Source organism: Thermobia domestica, chromosome 18, assembly GCF_964235325.1.
Source record: "Thermobia domestica chromosome 18, izTheDome1.hap1.1, whole genome shotgun sequence".
NCBI classification, from domain to species: Eukaryota; Metazoa; Arthropoda; class Insecta; order Zygentoma; family Lepismatidae; genus Thermobia; species Thermobia domestica.
The window spans coordinates 53,765,081-53,791,672 of NC_137471.1; the positions used below are offsets into that span (position 1 = coordinate 53,765,081).

The window sequence follows — 26,592 nt, forward strand, 5'->3', positions numbered from 1 at the left end:
GTCACAGACAACGCGTCGATTTCAATTTGAAGAAGGAAATTATAGAAAACGCCGTCCTTTCCTTCCCCCTTAAAATTCAAATTTTCAAAAACGTTGGGGCACGTGTTCCCTTATTTTTAATGAAAATGAAATATTACAGTTTAACGCTCACAATTATGCCCTTTAGGTTAAGGGAGACGATTAAGGCAAGTGAATGATAATAGGGGAGGATTGGGGGGAGGAAATGGGAGTACCCTGGGAAAACCCAGGAATACGATGTTGTCCACCATAAACTTACTTGGGCAGGGATTGAACTAGGGACCCCACGCACCAGAGGTAAGAACTCTACCAGTGAGCCACTATGTTCCTAATTTTTAATGAATTTATATACCGAGTTTCACCTCCTTTCTCCCTTAGGATGCACGCTTTAATGAAAGTATTTTTTTTTTTATTTTTTTTTTAATTTTATTTAACGCTCAGAGTTGGTACTTACTATGTTCGAAAATTAATTTGAAACTGTTGAACAGTTTCCCCGTGATTCAGTCACAAACAAAATCAGTTTAATTTTTATATAACAGATTAGAAAGTTACTATCACTTACTATTATCCGGATATACTTTTATAACTACATTCTACGTCAGTCGAAGATATAAGACAGGCTTTCAAAGAACTACAAGAATAAAACGAGAAAACAGTTTGTTGAAATTACCTGCTATTTTGCAACGAACTATTGCCCTTGATTCAGCTCGAATTCGATCTTTAGTCAGTTGTTCATCCAAATCTGGATGTCGGTAAGTTTTTCGAAATCTCTCTTTCACAAAAACTGGCTTTCCTAAATATTCACCCTGATACAGACGAGCTTCTGCACCCTGCTTAACTAGCCGAAAACCGTTCTCCAAAGTCATTCTGCTTACTGAACCTGCGTAAGGAAAAATTTAAATATGTATACATATGGATACACGAAGTAGAGAAACAAGCATAAATTATTTGTTTCTTAGCTTATAAATTTAACCAGACATTTTGCTTTTATTTCACTTTATCGAGGAGCGAAGAGAAGTTGCATCCTTGAATATACTAAAAAATTCAACCGAACTAATTCGATCGAATCAAGGACATTACGCACCAGAGGTAAGTATTCTACCACTGCATCATCGTGCCCCCCGTAGCACATATCAAGATATGAATCACTACCGGAAATTGAACTAGGAACCACGCGTACCAAAAGGATTTTTTTTTCTTTTTTTAAATGAGAACTTCTGAAGGAGAAAATCATCATCTGATATCTACTACACAATCTCAGTCACAAGTTATTTGAAGTCCTGAAGTAAATTAAGATCTAAGTGCCATTTGAACAGTTTTGAGACAATGATGTTTTACCTCGAGAATTTGTACCGTGCGCATACACCTCATGCATTCTATTGGCAATGATCTGGAGTACTATGCACAGGTTTGGCGCTTGGATTCGAATATACTTAAACTGCCTTGGCCCATAGACCATCATTCCGGTTATAACTCGAAACTTCAGAAAATGGCACTTACATCGAAATTTACTTCAGGTCTTCATTTCATTTTAAGGAAATCCTGTTACACATTAAAGATGATTGTCCAGAAATTTCAGTTTATGTCTTTGTATTCCTGGTTCGATTCTCGGCCAGGTAAGTTTCCGGTGGACAACATCTTGTCCGTGAGTTTTCTCGGGGTACTTAGTTTCCTCCCACATTATGATTTCACCATTTTTTCATCTATCATTCACTTGCCTTAATCGTTTGTCTTCCTTAGCCTAAAAAGGGCATAATCGTGTGACGTTAAATTGAAATAGTTCATTTCACTTTAAATATAAAAATTGCAGTTCATATATCTGAAAATTTAGAAGATACGGATCCTAGCAAGATTTATATAAGTTCGTAGAATATTAATTAGTGTCTAACGAAAAAATGTCTAAAAATGAGACATACGGTATAACAATAGATAGAGCCCTGATTGTTTTTCAAAGGGTTTGAACAAATTGCTGCAACGATGAGATAAATGCCTGGATTTCAATAGAGATTGTGTGGAGAGGTGATAGAGGACCCATCTACACAAGTAGGTATAGTTTACAAATGTATTTTAAAAAATAAATATTTTACAGCTTAGAGAAACAAATATTGAACGACCCACGTATACGTATATACTGTTACCTATCAGATTAAATTTGTTGTTGTTTATCCTCTCCTGGGTGTTTATCTGGGTGATATTACACACACACACATTCATGTTGCAAATTACTCTAAATTACACGGAACATCTCTGTTAAAAGCTCACCCAGTAAATAAATAAGTGCATCTAGAATAATCAACAAGTGTCGTTAATATACATTAACTAGTTACTTTATCAAGAATATTTCCAAGTACTCATGTGTCAATGACTTTCAAACTTTCTAACAAAAAAATTTCTCCGACTACGCCTGTTCCGCAAAAAGTTATATACAGCAAGGAATATAAGTTAATAGTACGTGGTTAAAGAGAAGCTCTGTCAGTTGGAAAAAGGAAAACTTGTGTTGCTTTCCAAACGTCGACAAAATATGTGACCTAAAGGAACATGGAGATAAATGTTTCAATTAAAACTCTAATTACCACAGTGTATCGCTGAAATAATTTACACTATTTGCTTCTCCGTTACTTTGTTACATATAAATAATCAAAAATTACTTTTACCAAATGAACATAAGCACTGAAAGTTCTCCAAAATCTTTTAAATAACACTTTGTATAAAGACTCGGGATTAAACAAGATGTTATAATAACATTAAATACTAATTCTTAAGAAAAATTTCAACTTTATTACACGAAAACATAAGATTTCATAGAAATACGGTTCAAAAAGTCAAAATCATAACATACATTTACATACATATAACAGATTAAGGTACATACATAACTGTTTAGAGCACAAACACGCTAAGCTTTCAAGTTTCGAATTACTTGTCGATGGAATGTACAGAAGAGGAAAGAAGAGCGGAAAGCATTTTTTTAAATAGAATTTGAAAGATCATCAATTTCAAACGAAGAGATGCTCAACATAAACTTAAAATTTTAGCAATGACGTACGCATCTGTTCAAGGTAAACTACGCTCAACTGGCGTGTATACATTTTCATTAGTTTCCGGAACCCTCAATGTTTTGGATCACTCGAAGCGCGTACTCGCTAGCTAATGTTGATGTTTATAGGAGTCTAGTGTATATATATATATTCACTGAGGGTATGTGCAGCCTAAGGTGAAGTATGAACCACAGCAATGCGTTCACATTTTAATGCTCCCCATCGACAATCAAACCCAGGATTCCGTTCACCAAAAGCACATGCTACCCACTAGACCAGTCGAAAGGTATGAGAACATGCAAATTTTGCGAACTTTTCTAACTCCAGAATTACACAAGAAGGTATAAATAATACTGTTTACTTCTAAAAGATGAGGCGACCTTTACGTAAGACATATAGACAAAATCTTGGATGACAAATGATTGATTGTGGATCATTTCTTGGTCTACAAGTTTTTCAGATTTGAAGCCTTGCTACTCCACGATCAGTGCATGTGACAGAAATGGGAGTTAAAATCAAAAATAATGCTCTAAAACTGAAATGTGCTTACATTAATCTGTGAGTCATTGTCATTATTTGAAGTTAAAGAAACATCTGATAAGTTATTTCATGTTAATGCGTCACACTCAACTCCGATGGGACTTGAAAAACACTCTGTACAAGAAACAGTAATCGAGCTGCAATTCGCAAGATCAGTCGAGAAAGTCAAAAGCGGGAGAAACAACTACAAGTGAGAAGTCTTAAGAAGAGTTAAATGATGATAATCCAGCAATCAATGTGGAAGATACTGCACTGAAATACAACAAAGGAGGTGATATATCATTAACGCAAGAACGACACTTCGGTTATTCCAGCTGCTCTGAATCCGTACTTCAGCAAACTTTCATACATCGTTCATATTTTCTTCTCTCCTCATTTATACTCGAGAAAGAAACATAATATTAACGTGATTTAGAAATTTTGGAATATCATCTTTTTGGATTGAGTCTGAGAAAAATAAATACTTTGGGCCTGATCTATCTGATAATTCATTCTTATTTTAATCTTTTCTCTATAGTTTGTTGACCAACCGATCGAGGTTTCAAAACTATTTCTATTTAATGACTTCAGTACGTTCTAAGTAATTACGTAAGTACCTCCTACATTTCATTTACACAGATTTAAATGTGTATATACATACGTGTAATCACTTCGCCATACATTTTAACAATATAATGAATGCAATCATTAAAAAACGGAACATTTACATGACAATATTTTAGACTCTAGGGCAACATCAACTTTCTTCAAAATACTATATAAACATTAAAAATAAATAAAGGCTTACCACTAATAGTTAATTAGCATTTTTCTTTTTCTCTCTTTCTTTCTTCCGTCCACCGTACACAATTCTAATACGTAAAATTTTCAATCAAATGAAACACAAGCTTGCTATCAACTATCGGAATAAATAAATATGTCACGCGAAATTAAAATCGTGACTTAAAAACATTTTGAATAATTTATCAGTATATATTAAAAAAAAAAAAGTACATTTTTGGTTTCAGAAACAACATATCGAGAAATTCTCTATTAAATATAACAAAGTATTATACACTGCAGATTTAATCGTACCATTCTGACACTTCTCAAGTATAAATATGAGAAAGGGACAACAAAACAGCCTGACACAGTTATTCATTACAAAATTAAAAAACATATAGAATCTAGTGAAGCCCCTTAAACAGTTAAACCATAACATGGCTCCACCTAAAATTATGCATTGTTACATAACCTAACCAAGTAAAATGTGAATACAGCATTGGTACATTACCAAATTTACATGAAGCAGGATGGAACATTTTTTTTTTTTTTTCTTTTCTGTTTAACGTCCACGATTACATCCTTTAGGATAAAGGTGACGGACGATTAACAAAAGATTGAACGATGATGAAATGAAACTTTTGTGCTCTCCCACCAGGAATCGAACTCGGAACTCACGCACCAAAGATGCAAGCTCTACCACTAGAGTAGCAGAGAGCTAATAATTTCTCAGATAATGAGAACATAAAACAGGTTATAAACAAGAAATTTAACAACAATACTTCACAAACTATATACATTATTTCTACAGTGAAAGAAATTCATTTTAAAATATTCAAGCAATGCCATTTTTTTTAAGAAATAGGCCTTCACGTTGAAGACAAGGAGAATTTGGATACTTGGGTGTGTTTCAATTGTGATTATAATTATTTGAGAAACTTGAAACTTGTATTTATTTATATAGAATAGAATTTGTTCTGGCTTCTAGTAAATAGGTATATACGCATGTTATCAAGATTTTCTAACTAACACGTAGGAAAATCATTTATAGGAAATTTTCAAAATAGTTCGAGAACTAATTTGCACGTAAATACAGGTAGCTAATTCGATTTACTACATACAGCTTTCGAACTCTACTTTTAAATTTTATAATTTTTCAATCAAATTATAAATAAATGCAATACAGCTATAAGTTTGGCCCAAATACTGCACTTAACATACGAGCAGAAATCATATCTAAATAAGTAATAATAATACTTGTCCGTTTATACAATTACAGGCTTGCTGATTTAACAGCAATACTTTTTGTATAAGTTTCAAAGTCAACTACTTAAGCATTAGCAACACCGTATAACAACTTCAATCAGCACAAAAACTTCATATAACATTTACCAATCCACGATTTCTATAAACAACAAAACTATATCCCTAACATTAAGCGTTTTTTGTTGTGTGACTTTGCAAAGAAGATGCTTTTAGTACCAAAGGATTCGAAACACGGAAAATGCTCGGCAGCATAGTCGCAAGCGTACCAAACACCTCTTCAGATATCCCCTTGGGAACTAGGAACTGCAAATTCTTTAGTTCTGATCCTCCCCAAGAAGCCATTTCTATCATGAAACCTTTCACACACTTAAACACTAGCTCAGCTCGTTTCGTACACCAGGCAACAGTCATTTCTTCTGACATTTCATGTACAAGCAATACAGGAACAGTCAGAGTAGTTATATCATATGAACAAGCGGCTTTAAGGATATTCCTTAAGCCCAAAATCACTGGATGTCTTGAATTTATGTCACTTGACCGTAAAGAATCATCAACTACCATATGAAACACTACATGAACTTCAGCAAGATTTGAATGACGTGTTATGTACACATCTCCAGGCAACAGATTCTTCGACGTATTGCGCCGTAGTTGCTCAATATTAGTGATGTTTGCTAACACCTCTTGTCCACTTTCCTGGTTACAATTCGCATGTCTCCATGCAACAGCTTCTTTAATTTGGTCCCTGATTTTCTCAAATTGATCTTCAGCTGATGGAAAATGAAATTCTGTAGACGTCTGACACACAGATATAAAATCTTTCATCAAACCAGTACAACTCCCTACATGGGAGTCCGTCAGAAGTACAAGCCCACACAAATCATTTGAATACAATCCTAAAGCAGTTTGCAGTCTCTGCGGTTGTGGTTCAAGACTACCTGATTTTTGTAATTTCACTCGACAGAAATCCAATACATCAGTTGACAAGATTCGTATATTATGCATTTGTTTCATTTGCGACCCGAGATGTATTGTAAAGCTTTCTTCTAATATCGGTGACGGAAGTGTTTCTTCCTTCTGCAACAACTTGCTTGATGTTATAGGTCTTGCAGTATGTGGCGAACTGGTTGGTGTTGGCAGTGTCTCGATCGTTTGATAATCTTCATATACTTTCATTACCCAATCGCGGTATTCCTGACGCTGAGTCTGTTTCAAATTGTCAAGTTCACTGTTCCATTTGCCTTGAAGGAGATTTTGGTCTTCGAAATGCTTACCTGCAAGTTCGTTTATATCATCTTCTGTGTTATAAACATTGATACCTTCAACAGCAGTTGTCATCTCATTCGTCTGCTTTTCTATCATTGCAGAAATCTGTTCATCCCTCTGAGTTACAAGATCCTCAACTGCGAGTGCATACGAGTGTTCCACTTGTAGAATGGTTTCAAGAGCAGGGGAATGAACTAACTTATGATATACTTCGGAAAAAACCTCTTCATCGGTAGTCCCTTGTGGCTCTGCATATTCCACTATCTCCCCTTTAAAAGCCTGTTCCCATGCTTTAGTAATTTCATCTATGTCAACTTTTCCTTCTAAGCTGTCATCAATATGTTTTTTTGCTATGTTGTCATAGTACTTAATAGTCTCATCTTTAACGAATTTTTCTAGAGTTGTCATCAAGTCAGGTTCAATGTAACACGGTAACTTAAACATTGTAATCAAGCGGTGCGTCAACTCTTGTACAGAACTTGTACAAGGGAAAGTAATCGGCACTTCCAGTTTAAATTCATCTTTAGATGTACACGCCGGAAATCGAAATACGACAGTCTTCTGAACTGTATCTTGCGCTGACATGTTTGAGTTCTACGACATATACACTCAATAAGACTTACACGAATAAAACTATCAAATAATCACAAACTGTTTTAAGTTTTAGTGTCAAAAAGTTCGACTACATGGAATATATTAATTGTTCCTTGTACTACAAACCTTGGAATGCTTCCCAGTAGAAAACATCTGCATAATTTTTAAACACAAAAAAAGTCTTTACCTATTGCCACATAAATATTCTCCTGAAAGACTATATACACAGCACTAAGATGAATCAATTCTGCTGGCAAAAAACGGTTTAAATTACATTCTTAGTTTTAATAGACGAACTCTATAATGTTGGTGTTCTTTTCTTGTCTTCTCGTAAACCCATACCGGTCAAATAGGTAGGTGCACCAGCTCTATAGTCATGTGTGCTATGAATGCAAAATTGTCAAATATGTGCCTCACACGGAGGATTTATGATTCAGGAACAAAAATGAATAAAATACAAGACACAATTGGGAAGAAATGACACAATCGGGGAAAAGGTCAAAGCCAGGAAACGGTCAAAATCGGGAAAGGAGTTCAGACAGTGAAAGAGGGCTGAAAGTCAAGTTGAACAGGGCAAAAAGTTAGAGGAAAGTAGGAAGTTTAAAATGAAAAAAGAACAAAGAGTAAAAAAAAGAAGGGGATCTATGTACGTGTAAATGTAAAAGAAGGTGTAAGTGTAGCGTAGGTGTATAGGAGATCCCACGGAGAATGAACTCTCTTATGGGGCGTTTACACTTAGTCGATTTGCGTTCGATTCAGTTGAATTGACGTCACTTTCAACTTAATCGACCGTGTAAACAGGAATTCAACTTAATCGCTTGTTGATCGAAAGCGAGTAATCGACTGGCAACTGAATTAAAAAACGTTCTATTTTCTGTGGTTGAAATAATTGAACACATCCATCGATCTGATTCGGCCTAGTTGCTTCGATTTAGTGGCAAATGCAGCGAGTCGATTTAGTCGTGCGATTAAATCGACCAAGTGTAAACGCCCCATTACAGAGCAGTTCCTTTCCTTTTCTACTTCCAAGCCGCTAGCGTAGTGCTGCCAACACTCAACGAAAAAAAGTTACTAAAATCCATAACTAAAAATGGCTAATAAAAAAAAAAAACAAGCTTCCGCGCTGAGACAAAGATAAATAAATCCGAATCCTATAATAGCATAAAGTTAAAGCAAAACTCGCTTCACGAAGATAAATATAATCTTCTTCTTCAGGTTGAAGCAAAGCTTCTTTTGTCTCGGTTGTTTGTACTGAGTTGCTTTTGTTTTAACTAGTTACGAAAGTATAAATGAAATACTGTATAGAGAATAACCCTTTTATACGCAGCACAACCCCAAATCTCACCATTAAAATTAAAGAAAGTGTTTTTGTTTTCAACCTGTTCCTGGATATGATTTTGACTTTATTCACCTAATTGAATACACGTTTCAATTCCACGTTCGAATATGAAAGCATTAGTACTTTAAACAAGAAAAAACTAATTCTAAAAATAGACTCTCTCCTCCAGCATCTATGTAGCGATTTATTCCTTACAAAAATTCTTCAATTGAAGACTCATTTACTCGTTTAATGAAATTTATGTCGGCCTCTGATTTTTAATTTTGTCTTATCTTCAAATTCAAGAGTGAAAGCTGAAGCTAATTCAGTAAAAGACTGTTTCATCGATTTCAAATCCTTATTGACACTGAAAAGCGACATATTCTAAAAAATGTCTATATTATCAAGAAGTCTATTTTTAATTTCTTTCGACTTCTTCATTAAAACTTTACACGTCTCCCCTGAAAATTTTACTCAACGTCTATTGGTAACTTACAGGTTTTGAGCTCGTTCTCTGCTGTGTAACCAATATATGAGGAGGAGCCAAAATAACCATCAATGCTATATTTTATGAAGACAATTCTAGAAGTGGGGTTTAGAATGTTACCACTTAGAGAACGCATCAAACTTCCGAAAATAGGAAAGTGACACAGAAAATATATCAAAAAGTGGCTAAACTCAGAAAATGGCTAGAAATGGCTAAAGGCGAAAAGCATTTGGTTAGAAAAGCCACTAGTGGCTTTTTGGAAAACTTGGGGCTAGCCACACAAGTGGCCGCATCTAGCCACAAAGTGGCTTAATTGGCAACCCTACGCTAACGGCAAAGGGAACGGCTATATAAATAGATGCCTCGGTCATAAATTTTTGTAGGCTACAACTATAAAATAGTGCTACCTATATTTCACAAGGAGTGTTTTTGAAATTAACTACTACCCATAGGCGCCGACTTTGGGGGGGCAAGACACTTTTGGCCCCCCCAATATTTATAGGTGGGGCCCTCGCCCCTCCAATATAATCCAGTCGAGGAAGAATTAACAAAGAGGAGCAAGAATTTCTGTCATAGACTTCGTCGTGCTTTTAATTCAATATAGGAAGAACCTTTTTATTCGATAAAAAAGGCCATTTTCAAAACTTTGTAGAATGGAGCACTGAAGCTTCAACCAACACTCTGGCAGCACTAGTATTGTAAAGGCCTGGAAAAACCGGAAATTTTGGGTAAAAACCCAGTTTTTTTTTACCGTTTTTACCCGAGCTTGGAAACAAAGGAAAAAATTGGGAAAAATTGAAATTTTCGAATATTTTACTACATTATGCTTTTAAAATGAAAACTATTTGATATTTACTAGTTTACGATTAAGATCATTGAGTAGTTATGTTTCTTGTATTAGAATAGGAAAATTTTGTGGCAACAAATATATTGTTATAGGATGTAAGAGGATTTCATATTATACTTTAGGATATTTATGGAATATTATCAGATATTATGGTTTTAGATTTCAATTTTAGTAAAGTTACAATATTTTATGTCATTTAGATTTAAGTTTATTCACATCATCATTTTACTCATTAAATTATGTCACACAAATATTAGGAACAACATTATGTCATGAAAATCATTTAGTTCGCTGACGCTTTATTATTTCATTACTAAAAAGCAAATAAAGCAACCTAGTTACATTATGTTAACGAGAGAATTTATACAATGTAGTTATTACGTTTGTCAGACAATTACAATTGGATCAGCGTTTTCATTTTCAAAATTGAGAACAGAATGTTTATGTTATTGTAAGAATTATGTATCTTTTTGTTTTTAAAAAATTCTTAAAAAAAAAATTTAAATCATCCGAGAGATTGTGTCTGGAGATTCTAGAGATTTCTGGTCAGCAGAATGTCCTGTCCCAATTGAGTTTCTCAAGAATTCCACGTGCTATCTGGAGCCTGTTGTTGTCATGAATATCTTCAATGTCTGCAACCTCATTTCTTAATTATATAAAACCGTTTCCTTGGAAAAAGAAGCGAGTTGAAAAGGAAGGAGTTTAATAAGAAGCAGTGAATAAGAATCAGTTAACAAGAATCGAGTTATAAGACCTCAGATAATGAGAAGTTATTAAACGATCTATTCGCGACAAGCCGAGATAGTTACTTTAATCTAAGTTTCGGAAAGCTCGTTTATAAATTTTATTCGCGTACACTATCGAGTGATAAGCTCATTTTCCATAGACGATTTATAAAGTTTGGAGCTGAACTGCAGATGGGATTACTTGACAACATAGGACCAGTAGTCACCCAGGTATGATATTCTTGAGGCCAGATTTCCCTAATTTCTTTCCTCATGACCTTTTCAGATATTTAATCAAGTCAATCTCAGAACACTAAATTCATTGACTAATAAACTGTTACAAATCGAACAATATGTCTTTCTCTGAGTTAAATAACACTTCCATTGTTCACAACTAAATTAGTCTTAAATCTCATGTTACACATTTGCCTAACTTTTAGGGGCATGTTGAGAGAGAAATTCCAGATATTTCTCTTAGTTTAGGTTGGTCTTCTCATACTTGCTACTATCCCTACATTCATTTCGTACAAGAGAAGGCCAGGCAAACATGGTCAAGATGCTGTGGGTTCGATTCCCAGTCAGAGTTGTAAATCTAAGTTGTCCCCGTTGACTAGGCATGGTAGAGATGCTGTGAGGCTAATGCCTTTTTGTAAAGATCTCAGTGCAATACAGACCTTAACATGGTGAAGTATGCTTAGGGTTCGATTCCCGGCGAAACTAGTTTGTTATAAGATTATTTTACCACCTTAACATGGTGGATGATGCTGAAGGATCCCACTATTTAAATTAACCAACCGGCATGGTTGGAGATGCTAAACGATCCTAAATTCCTAATCATTTTGTATATTAGTAAACTGGCATGGTGGATGATGCTAAAGGTCCCATACTTCTAAACATTTACACTAACTTATTAAGGCAGAGAGTATAATATGGTAGAAAAATATTCAGAAGCTTACGCATTTGTTAAGATTCCAAATTTTCAAATATTTACATGTAGCTAATCGACATGGTCGAAGATACTAAGAGTTACCATATTACTTTAAGTAATTACTTGATAGTGGCTATCCCACCCGCCCACCCTCGATTGGTGCAGCTAGTCACATCTTTAGGTTTAGAATATTACATAATCACAATGGATAGTGTAAGAAATTTATTTCATATAAAGATATGTCTGGCGAGAGTAAGCCGTTGCTTAGAAAGCAGGTCTAAGTGTAGAAAATTACATTTTGACAGAGTCCACAGTATTGGATCTCGTAGTTTTCAACCACACAATTAGAAATTTACCGCTATAATGTCATAAATGACAAAAAAAATGTAAATAGTTATTATTATTATAGGTTAAGGGAAGATATTTATTTAATTATGATACGATATTTCATTTTTTAGGCTAAGTAGTATAGTTTTATGCCAAAAGAACCATAATAAACAAACCGAGATTTGTTGTCAAAAAAAAAGACGAAAAGAAAAATGACAGCTTATGTCTTTACGGCATGTAAATAAAAATAACACGAAAGATTACATCATTGAGAAAATATGATATGTAGGTTACTAAGAATAACGTACAATAACATGAACATAGCATGTCTTCAGGGCATGACATATGCGATTTAAATGGAAATAAATCACGACTAATAATTAAGAATAGATAGTGTCTCAAATATAAATAATAGGAGTCGAAATAATGGATTAATAATTTAATATCTAAATAATATATAAATATGTGCCTAACAATAAGTTTTTCAGGGTTTATGACCGTAGTTTTGCGACTCGATTTAGCGAGCGAGTCGGGCCGCTCGTTCTCAACCAAAGCCCCATCTGGGACGGACTAAAAACCGACCCAATTTGTTTTGAAAATCGTATCGCAAAATTCCGGAAATTGGTTGATTATTATAAGTTAAGTTAATTGTCGATTTAGTTAAAATTTAGAAACATTGGTTTATTTAACAATTAAATTTTAGAACAAATTTTCCTAAGATTAAGTCCCTAGGTAGGCAGGAAGTCAACATCTCAATAAGTAAAAATGGCACAGGACCTCACTTTATTGAGAATATTTTTTTTTATTATAATCACATTAGTCTTCGGCGACAACACAAGAAAAGGTAGCCAAATGCACCTAAAGGAAAGTAGGGAAAATACCCTCGGTTGTTCGTTAGTAAAGCAGTGATTTTTTTTTTAATGTAGAATCCTACTTACTTAGAAAATGTCTGGGGAACGCAAAAGATCAAAATTAAATTTTTAATGATTTTTTTTCAAGAATTGTTAAGAAAATAATGAATATTTAATATACAAAACATTATTTTCAATAGTTTGCATTAAATCAAACTATGTAGTATATTTTATATCAATAAAAAAAAAGAAATGCATAACAAGCTCTTCGTTATGTAACGTCACGTTAAATAACGTCAATGACCAGTTATGTTTGACGAATATTTCAAAATTTTTCGACAATTAAAACTTGCTATTATTACCCTAAATATTAAGAATATATAGGCAAATGAACAACGATATATAGAAATAAAGCCACTAGACGAAATAACTTCTAAACTTAGACAATTCTTCATATTTTGACAAATATATATAGATTAATAGATTTTTAATAATAATTTAATGAAAGACGAATAATAATAATAATAATGATTATAGTACCGCGATTGACGTACTTAAAGTAGAAATGACAAGGAAATATGTCATAGTAGTTGATATTTTATAGGGTAAAATAGGCAGCGCAAAGCGCTAGTCAAGGATTTCCCTAAGAGATGTTTTAAATAAGGTTACGATTTATAGTCAACACAAAGTGTAGACTTTGGATATCGTACAAAACTTAGGTTAAAGAAAAATAGAAGTGGATTTTAGAAGTCTTTTCAAAGATCAGACTTAGTTGTCCATAAGTTTTATAATAATAATACAAAATAAATATTTTAAGGCTAAGACAATATTTTTCCCGAATGGATATAACAAGTTATAACATATTTTTGACCTAACACAATTTTAGAATAGAGCTAAGTTCTCTGTAGTTTGAAGGCCTGCAAACACAAAGGATGTACGCTAATTTTCAAGAATTTGACACATTTACGTTCACGATAATGACGTTGATCCTGATTGCATACTGCAAATGCATACTGGATTTTAAATAACTAACTATCAATTTTGAGAAATATATCCTCGATTATAGAATTAAAATCTTTTATTATTCATATATGAGCTGAAAATGTCTCATTTATATCGGCCATTGGATAAGACAACTCGATATCGATATTGTATATATTTTGTTAGTTATAATTTTATTATTCATATTATTTAATCATAGATATAAGCACTTTCATATAGTTGTAAGATTATTCCTAGTATAGTATGAATATATATAGTACTCACCTTTTTGTAGAAATTAATAAGCCTCAATATAATAGGCAAAACCCTTTTACATGCACGCCTCAGAGCATGATGCACGTTTAAAGATATAAGATCTAGGTGTTTCCTTTCCAAGCGCATTCTTGCACAACTTATACACTGACCTACATTCTTATATACAAGGCCAAGGCTCATCACGGTCAAGCACTCACGTAATAAACAATATCTATTTTTTTAACACCACTTCTCTTTTCTGAGATTTATCTTATCTGAACCCCTGATCCCTATTCCAACCCTTTCACAAATTTCTGGCCACACCACGAACATGAAGAATATCACCTCCATCAACAGAGGATGCATCCAGTGAATTTAAATGGATGAAAGACGATAAAATTTTATCACGATATGAATGCATTTTTGAATCAGTGAAGTCTCCGATTCTGTGAAATTATATCACCAACCCACACAGAGACACTCACCAGGAAAACTACTAATAATTTGGAAAACGTTCAACACGGATTTCCACTCGCAACCATTGCAGAAAATGACTGTGATATCCCAAGTTTCTCCTGGAAAGTCATAACTAATTCCAACTCATCACATTACAGTGTGCAATCCCTATTATGTGTTTCTACACCAGACGTAATTACACCTAATTAAAATAGTGAGAAGTGATGATAAATATTTTATTAAAAATAGTGTTTCCAGTGGAAAGGTTCACAGAAATCAAACAGTGGAGATTTATGTCCTTGGTGTTTAAGTGCAAAAAGCAGTGAAGTTAACAACAAGAAGAAATAATTATTTTTTGTTCTTTTAATCATCTTTATTAAAGATGCAAACACTTATGTGGAAACAACTGTTTCAGCACATCGAGTTTCATGACACGCTGGTTAGCGTAAGTGCAAAGGTTTCTTATTAATTGTAGAAGCGAATCACAATTCATCCCGCCGATAAGACAGAAATCGTAAACTGTGATTCACTACAGTGTCCTTCTGATGTTTTGTTTTTCTGTCGACAGATGGCAGCTCATTCTAGGACAACTCATTATATGCATTTTATAGTTATGCACCCTAGTGAACTAAATAAAAACTACAAACTCTAATATTGCAAAAAAAAAATATTTTATATTATTATTTTAACATTTTGAATATTGCCAGTGCAATTTAATAGCAATATTCTCATATCAAGATTAACTTTTATTTTCTCTTTTTTTTATTTATATCATATTAAGAATGTATATATATTTATATTTTTATTTTTCATGTAAATTATAATTTTATTTTCATTTTCGACAGCACGAATGTGTCGAAGTTTTACTCGCCGAGGGATGTTATAGGCTGTAAGAGGATGTCATATTATACTTTAGGATCTTTATGGAATATTATCAGATATTATGGTTTTAGATTTCAATTTTAGTAAAGTTACAATATTTTATGTCATTTAGATTTAAGTTTATTCACATCATCATTTTACTCATTAAATTATGTCACACAAATATTAGGAATAACATTATGTCATGAAAATCATTTAGTTCGCTGACGCTTTATTATTTCATTACTAAAAAGCAAATAAAGCAACCTAGTTACATTATGTTAACGAGAGAATTTATACAATGTAGTTATTACGTTTGTCAGACAATTACAATTGGATCAGCGTTTTCATTTTCAAAATTGAGAACAGAATGTTTATGTTATTGTAAGAATTATGTATCTTTTTGTTTTTAAAAAATTCTTAAAAAAAAAATTTAAATCATCCGAGAGATTGTGTCTGGAGATTCTAGAGATTTCTGGTCAGCAGAATGTCCTGTCCCAATTGAGTTTCTCAAGAATTCCACGTGCTATCTGGAGCCTGTTGTTGTCATGAATATCTTCAATGTCTGCAACCTCATTTCTTAATTATATAAAACCGTTTCCTTGGAAAAAGAAGCGAGTTGAAAAGGAAGGAGTTTAATAAGAAGCAGTGAATAAGAATCAGTTAACAAGAATCGAGTTATAAGACCTCAGATAATGAGAAGTTATTAAACGATCTATTCGCGACAAGCCGAGATAGTTACTTTAATCTAAGTTTCGGAAAGCTCGTTTATAAATTTTATTCGCGTACACTATCGAGTGATAAGCTCATTTTCCATGGACGATTTATAAAGTTTGGAGCTGAACTGCAGATGGGATTACTTGACAACATAGGACCAGTAGTCACCCAGGTATGATATTCTTAAGGCCAGATTTCCCTAATTTCTTTCCTCATGACCTTTTCAGATATTTAATCAAGTCAATCTCAGAACACTAAATTCATTGACTAATAAACTGTTACAAATCGAACAATATGTCTTTCTCTGAGTTAAATAACACTTCCATTGTTCACAACTAAATTAGTCTTAAATCTCATGTTACACATTTGCCTAACTTTTAGGGGCATGTTGAGAGAGAAATTCCAGATATTTCTCTTAGTTTAGGTTGGTCTTCTCATACTTGCTACTATCCCTACATTCATTTCGTACAAGAGAAGGCCAGGCTAACAATATTTGTACCATTCCTTTGCACCGTGATAGAATGGAGTCATGGCAACAAAAGATCCTAAAATGTAATACTAGTTAGAATAATTAATATAGACGTATTTAAATTATCTTAAGTAATCTTATAAAGTTACCGTTTTATGGCAGGAAAGTGTTAAATAACAGGGCCCGAATCATTCTAGTTAATACCAGTATGTTAAAATCAAATATACAGGGTGTTTCAAAAGAACACGGAACACCGACAACGTTTGGGAGGGGATTGCTGACACCAAGATAAGACAAAAAGTATAGACCATCCTGGGTGCACAAATGCTTCCTTTCGAAGTTATAGGCCGCCAAAAACATGAAAAAAAATGAACTTTGAAGGTCCATAGCTCCAAAACTATGGAATTTATCTTAGTCGGGACAAGACTTCACTTAGAAACTAATATGTTCCCTATCCAAAAATCCATGTTTCAGAATGCTAAGGTACTCACGAAGCAATTTTTATAGAGGGAGTTTGGCTACGGGCATATAATTTGAAGTACTCTCCAACTGCCTCTATAAAAATTGTTGTGGAAGTACCACAAGATTCTGAAACATGGATATTTGGATAGGGGACATACTAGTTTCTAAGTGAAATCTTGACTTGACTATGGTAGGTCCCATATTTTTGGAGCTATGGACCTTTAAAGTTAATTTTTTCATGTTTTTGGCATCCTATAACTCCAAAAGGAAGCATTTGTGCACCCAGGATGGTCTATACTTTTTTTTCTTATCTTGGTGTCAGGAATCACCTCCCAAACGTTGTCGGTGTTGTTTTGAAACACCCTGTACAATTTATGGAGATACGTATTGTCCTTGTGCTGTGTAAAATTTCCGGAAATTTTGAACCCATTAGAAAAAATCTTTTGTTCGGAAATATTGGCAAAACCCAGAAAATATAATTTAAAAACTATTTTTTCGCCTGATACTAATCTTATTTTCTGTAACGTGTCTGCAGCATATACGTATACAACGTATTACGCTAGCAGGAAGTATTTAAAGTAACAGCTTTTAATTTTACTTTTTAGTTTTCTGATTTCTGATAAAAATCCCTCTTTATTATTTGTATTTATATTTTTCGAACAACTCAAAAAGAGAGAGGATGTTATTTATATATATACGCATATACCGCACAAGTGCGTAAATTTGAGCAGCGACAAATATATTAAAGAATTTAACATGTGAAATTACCGTTCGTTATTACTAAAAACTAACAAAATACCCGTTTTTCGCACGGCGAGAATGCGTTTCATTTTGGGTATAAAGAGCACCAAAACTGTCACCAATGAACTTAGGAATCCCCAAAACTATGAATTCGATACTAGTATCAATCATTTTCAGTTACTTTTACATGTCATTTTCCCCCATTATGAGTAACTAATGGGGCATAATTTGGATTTAAACGGCATAGGAACTGTCACTGTTCATCTTAGCCACCCCGAAAACTATGTATTCGACGCTAATATCGGTAATTTTCGATCATTTTTATATATCCACCCATTCTCCCTGTCCCAAGTTGCGGCGCTGAATTTTGATTTAAACTGCACCGGAAATGTCACTTTTCATCTCAACGGCCCTGAAAACTATGGATTCACACCAATATCGATCATATTGCATCATTTTTATATATCTCCTCCTCCCCCAGTTTGCGGGCATATATTTGGATTTAAACGGCATCGAAAGTGTTATTGTTCATCTCAGCGACCCTGAAAACTATGGATTCGACTCTGATATCGGCCATTTTGAATCATTTTTATAAATATATCTCCCCTTTTCCCTCCTCCTGCCTTAAGTTGCGGGCCTGATTTTTTTATTTAAACAGCATCGAAAATATCACTGTTCATCTCAGCAACTCCGAAAACGATGAGTTCGACACTAAGATCGGTAATTTTCAATATATATCCGCACTTTCTCCAAGTTGCACTTTCAAAGGTCTCGAATCCATCCCAGGCCCGAACTTCATCTATGTTGATTTTTTTTTTATCGAGATCAGTCTGGAGATTCAAGAGTTGTTAAGTTGCAAATATAGTCACTTTCATTTTATATACCGCATGTAGATAAATTGTCGCATTAGAAAACAGGTATTTGTTTACATTGCACATAAAGTTTATATTAATGTCTGTATTTGAATATTAAATAATAATTATATGTCTTAGTGCATGAATATTAGTGAAATTTGCTTACTGCTCTTTGTTTTAAGAAGTGGTATAGTTAAAATTAACAAAATTTCACCAGATCAAAGAGTATATTAAGAACTCAGTTTCATTCAAGAGCCCTATTTGTTGCAACAGAAACGCTTCATGATAGTAGATGTGTATGCAATTGTAAAAGTTCTGTAATAATGCACAACCAGGAGTAAACGACTAAAAGGCACATAAAGGAAATGAGTGCATACTATTAATTTTCAAGAATAATTACAAGTTTTATTTTAGAATGCTTTTTTTTTTTTTAATATTCACAATATTCAAATTTACATTTTTCATGCGTTCAAAAAATAACTGTTCCATTACTAGTAAAACTAACTTAATACAAATATTTTTTTATTTTCCCAATTTTTCCGGAAAGAAACCGGGAAAAACGGTTTTTTACCAGCCGGTTCAAAATTTCCGGAAATTTTGCAACACTAGGCAGCACTGATATGACAAGTGAAGATCAATGTGAGCGCAAACTTGCAGTGAAGTTCCCAAATTTTGAACTTGTATTTGTTTTAAAGCCTTTAGGCAAATTTGCATTAGGTCGTGAATTTGGATGCAGCGGAGTGGATGCAGCTTACCAAGAACTGCGGGGAGGGGGGGGGAAGGATCATCAAGCGGTTGATAGAAAACGGCTGAATATGATGATATATTTGTTCATTGTTTTGGCCCCCCAATATTTTCTTCAAGTCGGCGCCTATGCTACTACCCATCAACCATGAAAGAGTCAAAAAGTAGAGAGAGCCAAATATATGACCCTAGCCTCCAGTTCAGTGGCATCAATTCGGGTTTTGCAAGGAAGGCAAGATTGTTGACTAATATAAGAATTTCACATTTTAGTTTGTGTTTATTTTAAACTGCACCCATTTTCATCAGTTTCTCAATATCACAGACCGCCAGGAGCAGATGAAGGGGAAACTGCCCTTCTGAGTTTCAGAAACATATATATGTGATATTGAGAAACTGATGAAAATGGGTGCAGTTTTACTATATGGATCCACAGATTGTAACATGTACAGAAAAATCTGTGCAAAGTCTTTAATTTCCCCATTTTATGCCAAGAACAGGACCCAACTAACTCCTGCAGGGCTTTTGATCCGTTCCTACTACTACTACTATTTGTACCATGGATCCGTATAGTAAAACTGAGGGAAATTTGTTAATATAGAGAGGGTAATACTAAATTCACTTTCACTATAGGATGCTGGTTTACTGTTGGCACACCACATTTGGGAAGATTTACAGGTACTGTCCTTGCGCCACGAGAAAAACTCTAACGTAGTTGTATCACATGTGTTCATGCTGTCGATTTCACATGCGCGGGAAAGACCGTTTCATTTGGGTACATGACACCTTTGACATTATGCAGAGTCGTTCTGACGCGTGATAAGTGCCATACTAAAGAGTTAGACTATCATATGTTTCCTGCAGCAGACAGGTCTTTAGTATGACGCTAATATCTCTAAACGATTCTGCATAAGGCCTCTTGTGACGAACACGCTATACTCAGAACTAGATTCAGGGTTGCCACGTTATGAGCAATTTTTAAGATTTGGAAAAAATAAAATATTTATAGCAAATAATATTGCACTTAATAAAGAACCATTGAATATATTTTGCGGAGATTTTCACTGATACATAGCCTAGAAATAAAATTGAAAAAGGGCTAACTTTCGAGTTTCTTTGAAAAACTCCTTTCGTTGATATTGTTATATTTGAGGAAAAACTTAAAATTGTTACACATGTTGATTTCTGGACTTCAAAATATCTGCGGGAAAGGAAAAAATGAAATCTTTAAGTTTTACGTCCCATGGTTATGCCGGTTAGGCTAAAGGAGACGATGATGAGGAGGGATGAGTGAAATGGTAGATGAAGAAAGTGGGAGGAAACAGGAGAACCCCGAGAAAACCCACGTACACGGTGTTTGTCCACCACAAAGTTCAAACGGCGAGATCTGGAATCGAACCAGGGAGTCCAAGTACCGGAGGTGAACGCTTGAAAAGTAAAGGGTCCAAATGGATGAATCGAGTTGTGGGATGAGACATAGTGCGCCTGACAGAGGATGTACAACATGTGTATGTGCCAAGTTATAGCGGCTGAGCGCCATAAGAAACGGAGGGGGAGGGCTCAAAGTTGGAGTCCATAAAATACGCCACTGTCTTGCAGACTGTGTTAATTTCTCAGCACATTCCAAATTGTACTCGCAGGAAAATTCTCCTGTACAATATGGAAAAGGTTATAATTTTTCAGTTCACAGTATTTTTCTCACAAAGACTTGAAAAATCAGTTTTTCTAACGTACATAGTGTATAAAGGATCTTGGATATTTTTTGTGAGAGTGTTGTGCTCATAATTGCAATTTGTGTAATCACTAGAACACCACGTTAAATTAAAGTTACAAATATGCATAACCGCAATTATTATAAATATTCATTCAAAGTAGTTAACCTACTAGTTTAAAAGAGGTGCATTATACAAAAAAGGTAGAACAGATATTCGTTAAAACCTGTCTTATAGCTATTATTCGCAGTAAAATAGCTTCCAACGAAAACATAGAACTAAACCTGAGAGACCGAAACACACCTCAATCTGTTTACTGTTCAGGAGATGTTACTTTTCAGCGTTTCGGATAACTCACTGTACCAGTGGCGTATTTAGAATTTTGTTTCGGGAGGACTATGCACAATACGGGGAAGAAAGAGAAGAATTGACCACCTGAGTATGAGAATTAATATTTTAATCAATTGCCTAGTAATTCTGTACTAGGAAAAAACGTGAAACTCGTACGTCGGTGGAGGATCTTACCTCCCACTCAAATCCGAAATGACGCTCCTACAAACACACGTTGAATATTTGTAATTCCATTTCAACTTAACTGATTTCAATTTAGAAAAAATGGAAATATTCAGTTTTATCTGTGTAAGTTTTTACCTGAAAGAAGATGTTGAGACAAGTTGAAGCTGAAATATACTGATTTCAATTTTAATGGCAAGAATTGTAGACTTATGAATCTTATGTAATATAATACATACAAAAATTTAACAATGAATCTAACCTTTTATTCTGTTCATAGAAGAAAAAGGAAGCATCTTCTTGACGTACCTAATTTCCCGGGCTACTTATTTCCCCTCTCGTTTTTTTTTTTAATTCAAACATTTACCTTTCTTTATAACTAAACGATATAAATATTCCTTTGCTATAATAACTAAAGTCTCATTATGTTGATAACCGTGCAAGTTGGTGTGGAACATTAGTTTCGTTATAAACTTCTCTTAGTTTTGGTGTCACTGACGACGGCCGACCCAAATCACAACCAACAACGGTCAAAATTATAATAGGAGATAGAAAGAATGTAACAACCAAGAAAAAGAAAAGTAGAATGGATGAAAGATGGAAAAAAGAACATAGTTCTTGCATGGAATGAAATTTGACAAATACAGTATTAGGTCTATTTGTAAACATAGAGCATAAGAAAATGGAAAGTTAATGAAATTCTTAGAAATTACGAGAAGGATTATTGTTGTAGCCCTACATGGAATGCGAAAAACCATCAAATTTAGTTCGGGAGGGGCTTGAGCCCGATAGCCTCCTAAATACGCCACTGCACTGTACTAAAACTTCTCGGAGTAGATTCTATTTTCATACAGATTCCTTATGAGTAAGTTGAAAAACTTACGATTTTTATTTGTATATAAATTTAATTTTTGTAATTACACATGAAGGTTGGGGTCATTACCGAGTTTCCCCCTAGGAACCACAAACGGGACGAAGTTCCGGGGAAGTGTTCAGAGGTGCCTGAGAATTTCCCACTTCCCCCCTTCAATTATCACACTGCTTACAACTACTTCATTTACTTCAGTCATGCATAGTTTCTGAATTACATAAATAAAGAACACTCTACGAAAGAAAAAAAAAAACAGAAGCTCATTATTTAAAATTGATTGCGGTTCCCGATTGGCAATTTCCTCGGGCAAATTTTAGAAGGTCAATGTACTGTAAATTCACTTCACCCTGCTGGCAACCCTTGTTACCACATATTTTCCACGCGGAAAGGCCAAGCATAAACTCCTGCCCACCCCCAGATTCTGAAAATAGAGTTGACCTACGTGAATCTTTACCCTTTGTCCTTCTGTATTGAGTTTACTCGTGGCGCGAGGTCTGTAAAATGCAATACTTTGAATGAAAAGACATATTTATAACTAAACTAACTAACTCTATGGCCTATGGAACCCGGAGGTTCAGTGCCGCGTTCACAAAAGCTCTCCACTGACTTCTATCCTTAGCTAATTTCATCCAGTTTCTACTTTGTATTCCTATCTCTGCGAGATCCATCTTAATATTGTCCTCCCATCTGCGCCTAGGTCTTCCTAATGGTCGTTTTCCTATGGGTCTACCAGTCAAGACTTTGAAAGCGTTTCTACTTTCTTCCATTCTAGCTACATGACCTGCCCACCTAAGCCTCCTAGACTTGACGACCCTAACAATGTTGGGTAAACCGTATAAACTATGTAGTTCCTCGTTATGAAGCTTCCGCCATTCCCCATTCTCGTTCCTCTTGGGTCCGAATATTCTTCTCAGGATCCTGTTCTCAAATACTTTCAGTCTATGTTCTTCCCTCAGAGTAAGCGACCATGTTTCACACCCATACAGAACAACAGGCATGATTATCGTTTTATATATTTTAAGCTTCAAATTCCTCGACAGAATTCGCGACGACAAGAGATTTTGAACCAAATAGTAACACGAATTCCCTGCTTTTAGTCGACATTTAATTTCTTCGTGAATATGATTTTCGTCTGTTAATATTGATCCTAAATATTTGAAACTATCCACTTTATCAAAAGCATTATTTAATATTTTAACGCCTCCACAATTTGCCGTATTACGGTCCCGACGCACTTCCATGTATTTAGTTTTCTCTGCATTTACTTCCAAACCCATGTCCCTGCAAGCGTTTAATAAGATCTCTGCATTTATTTCTACTGTTCTCCTATCATCCCCTATTAAATTTACATCATCAGCATATGCCATAACCTGGTGAATGCCGTTCAACTCTAGGCCCTGGTTACTATCTTTGATTTTCCTTATGGCGTATTCCAGCACAAAGTTAAATAATAATGGCGACAACGCATCTCCTTGTTTCAGGCCATTTTCGACGTGGAAGCTCGTGGACAAAAATTTTCCTACCCGGACTTTACTTTGGGATTCACTTAAACATATCTTAATTAATCTAATTAGCTTTCTCGGTATTCCAAGTTCTGTAAGAACGTTGTATAATGTACTCTCCTAACCGAGTCGTAAGCCTTTCTAAAATCAATAAATAGTTGATGTACCGGGGTATTGTATTCCCACTTCTTTTCGAGTATTTGGCGAATGGTAAATATTTGGTCGATAGTTGATCGATTTCGTCTAAATCCGCACTGATAATCTCCAATAATTTCATCTGCGTATGGGGTCAATCTTGCTAACAGAATATTTGAAAGGATTTTATAGGATGTTGACAGAAGAGAAATGCCTCGATAATTATTACAGTCAGTTTTGTCGCCTTTCTTGTGAATTGGAACAATGATTGATTCTTTCCACTCTTGTGGCAATTCTTCCTTGTTCCAGATAAGGAGAATGAGTTTGTGTATCTTGTTCCACAATTTTTCGCCTCCAGCTAAAATTAACTCAGCCGGAATTTCATCTACACCCGGAGATTTGTGTTTCTTCAATTTCTTTATAGCGGCTTCCACTTCTATTCGATTGGGTTCTGGAATATACGGTTCTGCGGTGTGTATCTCCTTTTCTCCATGCACATTTGTTTTTGGCTGCGTGTTCAGCAAATCGTCAAAGAAATCTTTCCATCTATTTAAGAGGCTATCCGTATCGGTGAGAACTGTTCCGTCAGATTTCTTTAATATATAAGCACGAGGTTGATAGCCTTTCTTAAATTCGCTGATCCCCTTATACATGTCCCGAATATTTTTATTTTTACTATTATCTTCAAGTTCCTTAATTTTAGCTTTCAAAAAATCCCGTTTCTTTGTTCTAAAAGTTTTGGAAGTTTCCCGCCTGATATCTGCGAAATTTTGTGTAGTTGTTTCATTCGGATTTTGTAGCCACCGTAATTTTGCCTGTTTTCTCTTCTCTGCTAGTTTAATGCATTTATAAAGATCAATTTTAAGACATATTTATAAAGATCAAATTTCTGCAAGCGACATAATTATATACAAAGTAATACAGCTGTATTTTATGTTTACAAATGTTGAATTACTAGTGTCAAATCATTACAAGTGCTTTACGACGATTAAAATATGTGAGTACATATAAAAGATGAGAGTACTAGAAACTATTTTCCACCGGCGGTGCATTTCTGCAAAGTGTACAGAAGCTGTATTTTATGTTTACAAGTGGTGCGCTACAACTATGAAACCATGACAAGTTCTATTGAAACTCGTGTCATTGTCAAAACCTACCCGTTTTCACTACCCTCGCTTATGCCAGGGGTGCCCACAAGGGGGGACTATGACGCAAACTGCGTCATTGAAATATTTGGGGGGGGGTAAAAATCTATATAAATATGTTTGATGGGGGGTAAAATTAATCAAAAAGAATATTTTCTTCATGGAAGAACACCTACGGATAGACAATTGGGGGGGTGCGTCATGGACATAAGGGGGGGGCACCACTGCTTATGCGTACACTCACTTTCGTTGCGGTGCCTGTTCACCCCCTCGCAACGCTCGGGCCCCAGCTTCGCTCTATACTGACTCGGTTTATTAGATTTCGTGCTTTTTAGTGGCCAAAGGTTGTTTTGTGTTTTTTGCATTATATTTTTATGCATACATCCGAACGTTATATTTATACCCAAATTTGTAAAAGAATTGTAATTTTTCAACAATTCTTTCTAGTGGTGCTACAAGAATAAACCTACAAGCACTGTAGTCCATACAGATCTACAGTTGATATGATGGTGAGCGTTCAACTGGGTGATGTGTGGTCAGTCCATCGCCTCCCAGGAGCCAGTATTTCTGATTTTCTTATTCGGAGTGCGATACATCTCCAATTGCATCGTGATACTAAATCAACACCGAATTGTTTCGAGACCCTTACACGCCGAAATCAGGCGCGATAACCATCGGCTATGGAGAAACTCAGTAACGTATATTTTTAATGTAAACATTTGCTCTTTGGTTTGAGTTTAAACATTCTTTTCCGCAGAGAAGCTATATGAAACATGAAAATGAAATGAAATCTTTGAGTTTTACGCCCCACGGTTATGCCGGTTAGGCTAAAGGAGACGGTGATGATGAGTAATGAATGAAATGGTGGAATGAAGAAAGTGGGAGGAAACGGGAGAACCCCGAGGAAACCCACGCACACGGTGTTTGTCCACCGCTATATGAAACATGTTCCTGCAGCTTAACGTAGGATCCGAACCTCATGAGCTCCAGCCTGGAATCGAACACGAGTCTCCCACGCCAAAGGGGTGTATGCTATAGAGGTTAGCTATGAGAGAGTTGTATCCAGTTGCAAAAACTCTGCAAAAAGAGTTTTTTTTTTTTTGCAAAACTCTTCTATTGCAAAAAATGAAGTATACTGCATATTGTTAATATGTTGAAAGCTTATACAGGGTTAAATATATAGCTTCTATGAAGTAAGTCCTTTTTTTCT

The 26,592-nt window shown here is 34.8% G+C and overlaps 1 protein-coding gene across 1 annotated transcript; it reads right to left on the bottom strand.

The window, feature by feature from the left end:
- Window positions 1-3,177: 3,177 nt before the first annotated feature.
- Window positions 3,178-7,604, bottom strand: LOC145675789 (FERRY endosomal RAB5 effector complex subunit 3-like). Its single transcript, XM_081746492.1, has one exon. It carries the CDS (start codon window positions 7,473-7,475, stop codon window positions 5,793-5,795), a length of 1,683 nt encoding a protein of 560 aa, XP_081602618.1. The 5' UTR covers window positions 7,476-7,604; the 3' UTR covers window positions 3,178-5,792.
- Between the last annotated feature and the right edge of the window lie 18,988 nt (window positions 7,605-26,592).

What these genes read in the sequence shown, in the direction of transcription:
- LOC145675789 (XM_081746492.1), bottom strand. Translation starts at nt 7,475, where the DNA reads ATGTCAGCGCAAGATACAGTTCAGAAGACTGTCGTATTTCGATTTCCG.